The sequence below is a fragment of the Podarcis melisellensis genome (genome assembly GCF_964234715.1).
Source record: "Podarcis melisellensis genome assembly, chromosome: 2".
In the NCBI taxonomy this organism is placed as follows: domain Eukaryota; kingdom Metazoa; phylum Chordata; class Lepidosauria; order Squamata; family Lacertidae; genus Podarcis; species Podarcis melisellensis.
Window position 1 is genome coordinate 52022858 of NC_138529.1, and position 14216 is coordinate 52037073.

The following is a 14216-nucleotide window of genomic DNA, read 5'->3' on the forward strand; positions in this document are numbered from 1 at the left end:
GTACAGAACTGTAAGGTATGTACTATTGCGAGAATGTTCCTTGTTCAGTATATGAGATGTTGGTCCCCTGAAGACATGACACATTGAAGAACTGCTTTCTTAGGAGTCCTGGGGGAACCCCACCCCCACTTTCCACAGGGAGGTGCATCCCTGCATTTGAAAGGGTGTGACCACCCAGGAACCAGAAGTAATTTCCAAGAGGGAAAGGGTATACTGGTATTCAAGATTTTTTCTGCCCACAACACTGATTGCCACATGTGGCCAGTTCAGGCTGCGCACAGCCCATCGTTGTTTCCTCATTTGACAGGTTGACTAGCAGGGAATTGCAGTGCTGTAGAAGAACATCTGAGATCAAGAAAATAAACTCTTGAGGTATAAGAGCACTGAATCCCTTTATCATCATAGCTGGCAGTAAATCTCACTGCTAGTAATGAATATTGGAGTGAAAACAGTAGTACGCTTCCACAGGCAGTGATGTGTGCCTGGTTGTATGGGTGGGGCTCTGCCTAAACTCAGGCATAACAGTTTCTGCGTGATCCTTAGGGATAAGCCAAAATCTTGCAGAATAATAGTGTTGCTTGTTTGTACTTAGTTTGTACATAAACTAAGAAATTCACTACAACTTGTGCAGATATTCATCTTGCATATTGCTGAAAAGCAGTCTGATGAAATGAGAATGGCAGGATGTCTGTCTTGTCTTTCATACTAGTGCTCATGAGCAGCAGCTGTATTGTGCATATGTGGCTATTTTCACTGTGTTCTTAGGGCGTTGCCATCTTGAATATGGCTATACATGTATAGTGAGATTACCTAGACACCTGAATTAGGAAGATGGTGAGGTAGACTGAATAAAATAAGTTGTAGATAATATATTGGAACTGGCCAATATTGCAAAAGCTCAGTGGGCTTAGGTTAGGAAGTAAAGATGTGAGACAGATAAGAAACAGACTATACAAATGGTATGTGTTTTGCTCAAAATTACAGACTATAATTGATGCTATGTTTATTTTTTTAAGTCTTGCCAAATAAATTGACTATACTAAAGACAATAGATGAATCTTGGATTGCATGCAAAGAGCATGCAGATTCCAATCTGGAATATTTCACTAGTTTTTTTTACTCCTCATCAATATATTAGATCTTCACTTTGGGAAGAAAAATGGAGTCCTGAAGGTAAAGTGACTTTCTCAACTACATCTGCATCAACTACATTCTTTTATTTTTAGACCAGTCTATTTACCACTGGGCATCTCCTAGCGCCACGGTATATTTTTGTTTATAAAAATATGGTATATTGGGGAATATACCATATATACCCAATTGGTGAACCCAGTGGAAAGTTGTTCATGAAGCTGAGGTTTCTAACAGTAGCCACACCACCAGGATAATGCATACCTTGTACAGTATGTTGAACACTATTCACTTGCCCCTGCAATTCCCAGAGATTGTGATTTTTGGATTGTCTTGGTAAAAAAGAGGTTACATAACAACACTCTTTAACAAGAGAGAGCTGCATTGTTGTCAGTGCATGACCTTTGTAATGTTTCTTTCAGTAACAGAAATAACATTTAAACTCTGCCCTTCTTCCAAGCCATGTGCCTTGTGGACTGTAAATATGTAAAGTATTATCTTCCTGGCTGAAACTAACCTATTCCTTTTCTGATCTGAGTCTCAAAACATGTACCCAATTACTGTATTTCTGAACATCTTTTGGCCTGTGAAGTGTTGCAGAGGACCATGAATTGCATGCAAGTGTTAAGCAATTTGGAAGAAAAGTAATGGCAAAGTAATGGTTTTCAAGGAAGTATACCTTTATTACACACACCCTGAACAGTTTACATAGGACTCATTGATTCAGTCATTTTAACAGGCCAAATCTGCTTAGTTGCAATAGTAGAATTCCATTGTCTGCTGTGAGACCATTCTCTATATAACTCTGCATTGTATAAAGAGTCTGTGTAAAATTCCATTTTCATACTCCTGCCAAGTCAGGAAGAGGCTCTAATATATGTATGTTTTATGCTAATTTAACATACTTCATTGGCCACATACTCAATACTTTGAAATATGAGTATACATCTGAGAGTCGCGCCTATGCCTATAAAAGATCCAGGAAAACATCATGTGGGAGACAAGATGAACAAACTATGGAGCTAATCCAGCAGTACTCTGTGCATGTGCTGCCCAAAATTGTATAAAATGGCTTTTCCCCCTTAGACCTTTGAATATGTATGAAAGAAGTAGAGTAGAAAGAATCTACTCCAGTCTTTCAAAAGTAAAATGAGGAGGGGACTTAAGATTTAGATGAATGTTATCTTTTTTAACAGAAAAAATCTGTTCTTATAACTTGGGCTCCTGTTTGTTTTCTGTTGCTCTATTGTTTTTTACAAATGTCAAATATGATGTCCCAAAAATATGAGAATCAGGTAGGGAAGGCATGGTCTATCATTTTAAAGCAATCTGAAAGATGAAATAAATCACAAGTATGCAGTGCTATTTTTCCAGAAAAACAGGTGCCGGAACTCACCAGGAACACCTCCCCCTTTTTCTTAAAATGGCAATGGCACCCACCTGAGAGGTGTCAGAACTGAGTTCTGGTGTGTTACCCATGGGGAAAAAACCCATATCCACCCTTCTGCCACTACCACTACTGAACCCTAACACCAGTGTTCAAAACTTTATCAGAAGATATGTTGCTTGGACCACACAAACACAGTAAAATTGATTTCCTGAGGAATACTGTCCATTGTGGTTTTTTTAAGAAACCCAGTGAACAGAAATATTTGTGGCTTGTCTGTTAAAGTTCTGGGTTCTCTTGATGCTTTGGTTCCATTTCAAAGGTAAAGGGGGTGTTGGGTTCACAAGCTAACAAGGACAGTAAGAGTAATATTCAATGGCTTGGCTTGCAGCCAAGACACTTGAAAATACAGAAGACACAGGGTTAGCCATAGCATATATTTCCCCCCACAAGCTGGAAATACATAGGAATTGGAAACTTGATTTACAATTGTTCCTTTGTGGTAGGGATTTAAAATCAGTTATTTATTTTAGATCAATCTGCCTTTCTACAGACTATTGTTTTTGGTAGGGAGCATGCTAGTAATTGCACATTTGTGCTGCCTACCAGGAAAATTTGATCAATATAGATTTTTAAAGTCACCAGGAAAAGGGTCAATTTTAAATCAATGAGTTAAACCAAATTTCCACTTTTCTAATTCATCTATTAACATGCATCCTAACTGGTTGTTGTAGCAATTAAAACATCTTCATACAACCTATGAATATAATCCAGAACCTCTGATCATGTAGCCTACATGGCCTTTGTACAAAAGGACTTTATGCAGATTTGGAATAGTTTTAAAATTAGGAGTGCCTGGTGCTCTTGCATATGCAAGGACACTTAGCAAGATCACTTACATGAAGATTAAGTAACCAGAAGTTTTTTGTTGTTAGCTACATTTATATCCAACCTTTCCTATAAGTATAAGACAGCATGCATAGCTCCCACCTTCCATTCTGTACTCACAACAGTCCTACAAGGTAGAGTAGTGACTGGTCTAAAATCACTTCATGGCCAAGTGAAGATTTGAACCCAGTTATCCCCAGCCTCAGTCCAACATTCTAAACACTATATCACACTGTCCATTTCAGTGGAAAAGGGAAATGCTCTTTGGTTGACTTCTAAATATTCATGGCTTCCTCAGTGATATATTCTAGTGATAACTAGAATATATATTACATGTGTCATATCTGTAATATGTGATCTTGAAAGTTGCATATGTTTGTCTTTTGTTTCTATTTTTTAATACAGTATACCTTCTACAGAGTCAATTGCTTTAAACATGTTTGAACTGAATTTAAATTTTGTTTTAAACCACAAAACAAACCTAACTAATCTTTGGGAGAGAGAAAAAGTTGTTTCAGAGATAAAAATGGTTTTTACTGATCCATCCTGTGGTGCATAATCCTCTCCAGATTTTTAAAGACACCAGCTATCAAGGAATCTGGCAGAGGTGCCAGAAGTTTCAGTATCAGTCTTGGGGCCATTTCACATCTACAAACGTGACTTCCATTACAAATCTATGCAGTTAGTCTACATAGAGTGAATGTTTGCCTGTGAATTACTACAAGGATAAATAGATTGTATTCATAGTAGAGCATCAGTGCAGTTTGTCCCATTCATGATAGTGATTTATGCTTGTGAAACATGAAGGGCTGAATTGTGCTACCATTCTACCTGTGTACATTCAATCTCAACTAAAAGAAACCCGTGCATTAGTATTCCATGTGCACCCTTCTTTTCTCATAAAGTCAGTGTTGTTTTGTGCAAGGATTTTTGGATGGCAGGGGGAAAATGGGAGTTCATGGTGGCTTGCATCTTTTTAAAATCAAGCCATCTGCCTTCCTGATCTTGCTTTTGCAGTCAGACAGTACTAATTTCCTGTGCAAACTTGCAGAAGAGTAGCCAAATGAGTCTGTGCTCTTAATAGTTCATGGCAGTGTATGCTGTTAGAACTTTTTAATCTTAAAGGTGGTAGATAACTCTTTGCTGTTTATCCTTTTGGTAGAAAACATCTGGTGTGTAGGGTAACATTTATGTGAGAATGAACAAGCAATAAAGTTTCCTGTAGCAACAGAGAGGCATCTTCATTTAACAGGATGCTCAAAGGAGGTAACAGAGAAGGCCTGGGATCTGTGCCAGAATTTCCAAAGAGAATCCAAGATGCACTTAGATTCTTGGTGCTTTTGTTTTGACTCCATGAATGTGATTTCACTCATCTGTATCTTGCAGATAAAATTTCCCTCAGGCCAACAGTGGCTAATGATGCAGCCTGAAACAGGGTTGGCAGGAAGACATGGCTGGGTGTGGGGAAGCAGAAATGAGCTTTGGCAGGATGAACAGTGTGTTTATTGTAATAGCCCGGGAGATCTTGGTAAGCATGCAAAAGCCCTTGAATTAGTCAGGCCCGTTTCCTGATAAGCGCTTCAGTTTCCTCTTTAGTTCCTCTTGCATACGAACGAATCCAGAACTTTCTGTGCCAGAATAGACATGATGTCATTGAATGTGCCATCCCCCACCCTTTTCTGCCTACCAATTAATGGAGTTGGTGCTGGCCTTCCTCTTTCTTATTTTACTGCTGCTAGGGCTCGGCACAAATGATGATAAATGCAAAACTTTTAAATATCAATGAAACAACCACTAAGGCCATTACATTCCTGTATACTTTCGCTACAGTAACAGTAGACCAAAATAAACTTCTAACTGTGCTGTGCCTCCTCCTTTATTCAGATGCATTAGCATCAGTTACTTCTGCCCTTTAAGAATTCAGAAGGGGGAAAATGTACTTCAGTCAAAAAAGTTAAGTAACTTGCATTCAGCAGTGAATTAGGACAAGGTGGCAATAAGGGAGGTGCACACAGACCTTTTGTTCCTCTTAAGGTTTTGTTGGGCTGCAAGCATGCAGACAGGGGAAGGCTGTATTGAGCCCTGTCAGAATCATCCCTCCGTGGGTGCTGGTACGAGCAGATTGTTCACTTCTTATTTTCTCCACATCACATAATTTTTTTTTATTTGGAGATCACATTTTAGAGCACGGGTCTGAATCTAGAAGATAAAGATTTTTTTTTAAAAAAAGCATTGCAGATCTAGTACTGTACTGTACGTATTAAAACAAACACAGATTGTGCTACAATGTAATTTGCACACACTTGATACATTCTGCTTATGAAATCCTGCCCTGACCTTCAACACTTTCCCACCAGCCCTTTAGTATAGGCAATGTTATTTTGCCACACCCCCTAATTATTCTGTTTGCTTCACAATTTTGGGAAACTTGGTGTCTAGAACTGAAATTGAGATTTTTCTGAATAGCTTGCTTGTTATTTTGTGCTGAGGATATCACCAGATATTCATTGTACAGTGGTACCTCGGGTTACATATGCATCAGGTTACATATGCTTCAGGTTACAGACTCCTCTAACCCAGAAATAGTGCTTTAGGTTAAGAACTTTGCTTCAGGATGAGAACAGAAATTGTGCTCCGGCGGCACGGCAGCAGCAGGAGGCCCCATTAGCTAAAGTGGTGCTTCAGGTTAAGAACAGTTTCAGGTTAAGTACGGACCTCCGGAACGAATTAAGTATTTAACCCAAGGTACCACTGTATTTGTGTTACTGGTATGTGTACTATTAGAATGCAGAAGTTTTAGGGTAATCTAAGAAACAAGCTGAAATTGTATAGTTGTTTTTATCAGTGTATTTCATATTGTATTACAACATGTGAATAAAACTTGGAGTCCTTTTATGGGAGACCATCCGGGTGATACATATGTACCCCTGTCTCCTTCAGATGTGTTGGGCATTTGAAAAATGTTTGTAGGAGGTCTTCCAAGAAACTTTTCATTTGAAAGCAAAGCATAACAGCACACCGTAAAATCATAGGTTGTGTACAAGTGAGAAAGATGATATTTAAGAACAGAATTGTATTTTTTGTCTCATTGCACCTCAGGAATTACGAACTGGAGTTGTTGCTTATTTGAATTTTTACCTGTCAAGGAAGGTTAACTTTATTATAGAAGTAGATGCCATGAAGAATGAAGAGGTGGAGGGGGGGCACTGTTGTTGCCATAAATTTCCTTCTAATATCTACAAGCTTTGGGTTATTTGGAAGACAGGTGGTCTTGGGCTTGCCAATCAGAAGGTTGGCGGTATGAATCCTCGCAACAGGGTGAGCTCCCGTTGCTCTGCCCTAGCTTCTGCCAACCTAGCAGTTCGAAAGCACACCACTGCAAGTAGATAAATAGGTACTGCTGTAGCAGGAAGGTAAACAGCATTTCCGAGTGCTCTGGCTTCTGTTCTGTTGCACCAGAAGCAGTTTAGTTATGCTGGCCACATTACCTGGAAAGTTGTCTGTGGACAAACGCTGGCTCCCTTGGCCTGAAGCAAGATGAGCGCCACACACCTTTGACTGGACTTAACCGTCCAGGGTCATTTATCTATTTGGAAGACTAGCAATTCTTAACTAGCAATCTGTATTGTAATGTCTATTCACTTAACTGATATGCTTGGACTATACTCCGAATAACCATGGAACCCATAACAGTAGGGATTCAAGGTTGCAGAGAGTAAAGAAACTAAGCAAATGTTTATGTGTAGGTTATTCTAACAGCTATGAAAACAAAGCCTGCCCTTTTTGTGTGAACGGAAATAACTATTCCTGGTTCACGAGTCATGTGTGTCATGAGCATGGCGCAGCGGCAGAAAGGACCACGGAGGAGCAAAGCATCTGCAAGCTTCCTCTCTGGAAGCCCACTCATTTGTGCTAAGCTAAGTGGGATGTGTGGAAGAGGTGAATGCATTTCAGAAAAGGACTCTGTGTATCCAAGGGGGTATTTCTTGCATCATTTCCCCCTGATTTTTATTACGATGTTTGCATGAGGTCTTGCTATTAATCTCATTGGGAAGTAAGATTGGTCTATGTATGGGGTAGGTATGGAACAGGGTTTCCCCAGACTTGGATTTCCAGCAGTTTTGGACTACAACACCCATCATCCCTAGCTAGCAGGACCAGTGGTCATGGAGGATAGGAACTGTAGTATAAAAACAGCTGGAGACCCAATTTTGGGTTGTTGTTGGAAACAATAGAGGAGTGCACCTTGGGGGGTGAAGTCAAACTGCTGGAACATTGCAGCGCCTGCTGTGGCTGTAGAGACTGATATGGGAGAGACAAATTTTGTTGCAGCTGGGGTTTCTTTTTAAATAGTGTTTTATACTTTTATTATTACATTGGTTTGGCACTCTTATACATTAAGATTTTTTTTAGTTTTTTGCATATATATTTAAACTTGTTTTTTCACAGCTGGTGCTTTTATTTTCCCCTCCCCCCCATTAGTGTTTACTTTTCTCTAGAGCCAGTGACCATCTCACTGGGTTGTTAATGAAGGGGAAGTTTATTCATTTTGGGTTCCCTCCCCCTAAATATTCATTTCCACTGCTGCAAACCTTACAATTCCCTCAAGCTGATAGCCAAATAGCTAAAATGGAAACAATCATTCAACTTTCTTGAAGCATTTTTAGGAAGCTCATTTTTACAGTGAACTGACCTTTCTACAACATAAAACATTGCCTTTCATCCAAAATGTCTTAAGGCTGCAGAGCGAGCATGGAGCTTCTCCCAAGGAGGGGCTGCCCCAATTACGGTGTTGAAATGTGTGCAGTGCATGCATGGCATGTAACTGAATCCTTGGCCTGTACAGAGCTGGATGGGCACATTAGTCTGAGGGTCGGGTTTATTTGATTTTGTTGTCTCCTGTGACAAAAAGAGAGAGAAAAGATAGTGAAAAGGAAGAAGAGTACTTGCCAAAGTAACAAAAATTGTGGTGTTTTTTATTTTTTGTAAATTGCCTTAGAATTTGAGGCAAGGCCATTTTAGTCAAAAAATCTTTTGAGTCAGGAATACAGAAATCAAACATTGTCTGGGTTTGCAGTCGAATGCTGCTTTTAGGCTACCAATAGGCATCTTCTTGGCCATTGTGAGAACAGGATTCTGGGCTAGATGGACCATTGGCCTGATCCATGAGACACAGTGATATGGTAACATCCAAAGGAATAACTTTCATAAATACATAAAAAAAACTGGTGCAGTGAAAGAGCCCCCCGCCCCCCGGACTGGTGTAAACAGTGGGGATACGAAACGGCCTAGGTTAACCACCAGGGACCAATTAACTCTTTCTGGAGTCCTTGGGAGTAATTGGTTCTGGCATGTACCAGCTTGCTGCTTGTGACCCAGTACTGTGGATTATGTTGGTTATTCTATGATGGTCAACCTTTTCAGGCCCGGGACCCAGCTTTAGCCCATTTGTGTACCCTCTCTAATTTTTTTAACTTAAATGGTGCTGATATTTTCACTTGCCTTAGGTCTGGCTGTGACCCAGTAATAGATCCCCATCCACCAGTTGAAGATATATGGTCTATGGCAGGCATGGCCAAACTTGGCCCTCCAGATGTTTTGGGACTAAAATTCCCATCATCCCTGACCACTGGTTCTGTTAGCTAGGGATGATGGGAGTTGTAGTCCCAAAACATCTGGAGGGCCACGTTTGGCCATGCCTGGTCTATAGGAAGTTGGTAAGTCTTTCCTTTGGTCCAAGTGTTGAACTAAATCTTTTGCACCTTCCAATGCAGATTATTTTAATGTTGTGAGGCCCCCCTCCCAAATGTAATGTTGATATGATGGTGCTCAAAATTAGCTTCTACACTGACTGCTGTTAAAAAAGAGCTCTCGGAACTGTTCAGTAGTAACAATATCAATAGCATCCAGGTGAAACTGCCGCTTGTTCCTGGACAGCAGTGGGATTGCATCAGCTATCCAGCTCTAGGGAAATGGGCAGATAATTTGTAATTTATGCCAAACAGAGATGGAATTGATTAAAGATTGGGCCTACTTTAACTAAGCACAGTTCATTGGCTTTGTGTTACTCTTTTCATGGACACCCTGTATTATAAAAAGGAGATGCAAACATATGCATAACATCTGTCAAATACAAATCTTTGCTTTCTCTTCACAGAGCGACCGTCTTCTCATTAAGGGAGGGAGGATAGTCAATGATGATCAGTCATTCTATGCTGACATTTACATGGAGGATGGTCTTATAAAGTAGGTATACAGTTCCCACAGCCCACTCTTTGTTTTCCTAGTGGTCAGAATATATCTATCTCTTGAAGAGAGGAACGGGATTCCAAAAATTGTTATGTGCAAGTTTATATTGCATGTATACTGTCTTGTTATTCATGTCAAATAGTCTATGATTAAGTCATTTACAGCACATGGCTTTCTATATCAGTGCATTTAAACTGTCATAGTATTTGGAGACCCTTTGCTAAAGAGAAGAGATGACAAATGTAATTTATGTTTGGTTTCTGGCTTGCCTACTGCATCATAAAAATGACTGTTACATTTATTGCAGTTAGAGATGGTAAAGATTTTCTTAAAAGAAGCTGTGTCTTTAAGATTCTGAGAGGTTTTAGGCAAAAGTTGTTATGGTTTCTGTTTTATCTGGCTTCTGGTTATGTTTATGAAGTCAAAGTAATGACTCCAGTGGTTAAAGGCTGAAATTGTTCTAGTGTGTAAATACATGCAATTAGGATTAAATCCCAGTGCAGTGAGGTTTGAGTTGTGGGATATTTTATAGCCAAGGATCTCAAATGTTCTTTGCCATTAAAGTATAAAAGCAAATATCCAGATTCTTCTGCAGGAAATATTTTTAAAAGCAGCAACAGGGGAATCAAATAATATTTAAGAGGAGGAAATTGTCCAAGTGTTCAAACCCCGAGGGAAAAGGGCAATTTATTAACTGCTGGTTTGTTGCCACAAAGACATTTGGAAAGAGTACCATCTGTAAAATATTTAAAACTCACAAATAATTTTTCAAATGTTGTGAGTTCATTGATACAGAGATGTGGGGTGTTTGTGTTTAAAGGTTTCTTTTTTATACCCAAAAAATGTATCCCCAAAAGATGTATACAGGCAATGAGCATTTTATGCTTGTGCAGTATGTGTGTAGCTGCACACACGTGCATCATTGCAACCTGGAAGTGGCCGGAAAAGGGGGGTCGGAGATGTAACAGGGCTCTGCTGATGTGCACAGGTTAGGAACATAACCCCTATGCAAAAAGGCCATTGTCTGTCGTATCACAAGCTGCCAGATTTGATTTGAATAACTATTTGGTGTAATAAACATTTTGATGAATGCAAGAGTTGGAATTGCTTCAGTTAAAACTGAACCAGTGTTCTTTGTGTACACAAGGTTGTGTAGGCTTGTAGCCACACACCCCTTTAAAAAAAGACATTCTGCAATTTGGGCACTTTGGCTTAGAGAAGTGAGTATTAGTGGTATAAAATTTACTCATATGTAAGCACAAAGAGCATGGAATTGTGCACGTATTCAGAAGGACTAATAGAAGATGTTTTGGAGCATATATTTATACTTGTATTCCACTTGTCTTTCCATCATGTATAACAGGATGCCCAAAGCAGCTTAAAATCAACATAATTTTCAAAAAATATCAAAATTGAAAACAAAAAGCAAACAGCAGTTAAGAAGAAAGGAAATTTACAAAAAGCTTCAGCTCAAAATTCAGACAAATTATAAGCTTGAATAAAATTGTCTTTACCTGGCATCTAAATGCCACCAGAGAGGAATCAGTCAGGTTCCCTGGGGCAAGGTCCTCCAGAGTCTTGGCACCACTAGAGGAGGCAATGTTAGAGGAGAGGTAGCTCTAGGGGGGTGGGCACGTAACTTTTGGGGCGCAGGAGCAAGCTCCACCACTATTGCTCCAAGGTAGAGTGGGAGGTGGGTGGCTAGATTTTGGCATTGCACAGGGGGCCACTGAAATTTGAGACGCCAAGGTCCACCAGTGGTTAGAGGGGGTTTGAATGTGGTAGAGATATCTTTGCTGGTGAGGATGAGGCCTCCACTGTGCCTGCTGAAAGCACAGTGGAGTGCATTCAACTGCCTAAGGTGTTTCTACCAGCATTTACTGTTGTAAGACCCTGAAACAGAACACTGTTCACAAGCTGGGATAGGGTTGGTGATGGATCTGCTAGATCCAAAAGCAGCCTGTTTCCTGGAGCTAGCAAAACAAAGTGGAAAATTACAGCCCTTCGGCTTCTACCCTGGCCAGCAGGGCTGTGGATGTGGCAGTGAATCCATTGGTTCACTACCACCCCAGCTGCAACGTGGATTGCTGTGTAAGTCCTTCAGGTCAGAGGAAGATGAGATTCAAACAAGAAGATAGTATTTCTTGTACTGCTATAACACAATGAATGTGCTGTTAAAAATAATGCACAGAATGCACAAGGCTATGTCAGTGGATGTCCAAATACATAGCGAACTCATTGTCAACTCCCAGGGAAAGGTTTTTGTTTGTTTTATAGAACTTTTTGATGGTGGTGGAATTGCAAAACTCTGGCAAAACTTAAGAACAGTTCAGCAGCTGTGTCCATTATATTTGGGAGTTTTCATTTTTTGCAACAAGTAATTCTAACTTTTAGACCTTAAGGACTTGAGAATTGTTTTTGCATATGGAGACAGGGATTTTTAACATATTTTTTAAAAGCTTTCTTTTTACCTCCTATTTATTTACAACAAAATACAAGTTTATTTATTTTTAACATCCAGACAAAATTCTCATGGAATTAATCGGTTGCTGCTTTAATTTTTGTGGTAGTAAATAGAGCTGGGAGCTTGATCTTTTTTCAGTTATTTTTTATGTTTATTTTGGAGCAACCTGATCTCATTATACATTTTAATGGTGTGAATGAAGAGTGATTGCATCCAGTAAAGCTGATGTTGCAGTAAGTTCAGGACTGACAAAAGGAAATGCTTCTTCACACATTTAACTTTTGGAATTCACTGCCATAATATTTGCTCCAATGCTTCTTGCTTACAGCCACTGCAGTGCTGTAAGCTTGGACGAGGGAAGCTGAGGTTTAGATCCCTGCTCAGCTGTGAAGCTTACTGGGTGAATCTGGGCACCTTTCATTCTGATGATTGTGGGCACCCTGAGCTCCTTGAAGATACAATATATAAATGCAACGAATTATCCTAATTCATGAAGGTTGGTCTGTGAACAGCTGTGAATAGCCATGCTAGCTGCCCTAAATGACACCATGTTTAGAGGCAGTATGCTTCTCAATTTTGAATCCAGGGGATAAGCAGGGGTTGGCCATCAGAAAAAAGGAAATAAATCCCAACAATCTGAAGTCTTGTTAAAAAGATTGGGTTCAAAAAATAATTGCAAACTAATGTAAACACACACAGAGAGAGACAGAGAGAAAGAAGGGCAGGATTCACCTAACAAGCCCCTTCAGCAGAAGCACAAGGACTCCTGCTTGCACAATGGGACTTCCCCCCTTTCCTTGTGTACCCCTCAAAATTGGCTCAAATCAGTCAGGAGAGCCCCCAGAACAGCAGAAAGAGGAGAGGGGGATTGTTCTATCTGGCAAGCTGAAATGCTTACACAGATGGAATAGAACAGTGTTGAATTCTACCAAATACAATTTAATGGAATCTAATGACAATTAAAAATAAACAATGCTATTTATAACCAAATCAAAAGCATACAAATGCAAACAGTGTATATTAGGAAAATAACTGAACAGATGTAGCTCATAAGATATCACAGATCGCTGGAATGTCAAGAAAAAAAACAAATATAACTTACAAACTATCCCAAGACTCAAAGATATTTTGATATTGGTCTTCCTCATTTGTCTTTACTATGTGCATGAAAACTGTTTGGTGGGAAAAGTAACTGTAACTCAACAAACACGAAGCCAAATGTACAAATTAAGAAAGTAACACTACCTGCTGATACAAAATATAATAATAATAAATATTATTATTTATTCAAAACAATACATTTAAAAACTCAGAAGCTGCCTTCCCAAATGGAGCCTTAAAGGAGCAGAAAACATATCAAGTTACAATAAACTATACAGTGAAGAAAAACAACATAATAATATAAATTCCATCCTTCAAATGATACTTACAAATATCTTTTTAAAACTAATGTTAGAACTGCTTCATAAATGTCATAACTTTCTACATGAATATAATTTCTGTCTAGGAAATTGATTGCATGTACCTCACGGTATGTGATGCACACCATGTCTGTTTCTCCATCATGAGAAGCTTTAGCTTGTTCTGTGATATATACATGTGATGAAACAGAAACATTTGCTAAGTGTGATAGGGTATATATAGGGCACATGAAATTTCCTACATGAAGATGATGTAAATTGTCCAATTACATATATCTAGCTTGCCTTTCCAACATTTTGGTCCATATGTCTTACGATGACACCGTATACCAAAAATATCATTAATATTGAAATTCACACACAGTGAAAATCCAATCCATAATGAAACACTAGTCTTTTGATTACCAAAAAATATTTCATGGCTTTGTATAAGTCCAGCAGATGCCCCTATTGTTGGTGCCTGAATCTCTGAAGCCTTGGGAGAAGTACATTCTTCTCTGAGCAGGGTGTTCATGGGTAAAACGACCCTTAGTCAAGCTGAAGCTTGGCTTGTAAACCTTGGGAATTGCTCCCCCTAGTTTTTAAAACAGGAGGCTACTATACTCCATACCAAATGGAGAACATTTTGCTTAATGTAGCTAATCAAAATTAACTGTAAAAAGACAGACAAACCAGC

The 14216-nt window shown here is 39.3% G+C and overlaps 1 protein-coding gene across 4 annotated transcripts in view; it reads left to right on the plus strand.

The window, feature by feature from the left end:
• The window catches only part of DPYSL3 (dihydropyrimidinase like 3), a 57058-nt gene that overhangs the window by 25248 nt on the left and 17594 nt on the right, over positions 1-14216 (plus strand). For all 4 annotated transcript variants that reach the window (XM_081900115.1, XM_081900116.1, XM_081900117.1 and 1 more), the window contains exon 2: positions 9564-9652. In XM_081900115.1, coding sequence (XP_081756241.1) covers positions 9564-9652 — 89 coding nt within the window. The remainder of the gene's footprint in view (positions 1-9563; positions 9653-14216) is intronic.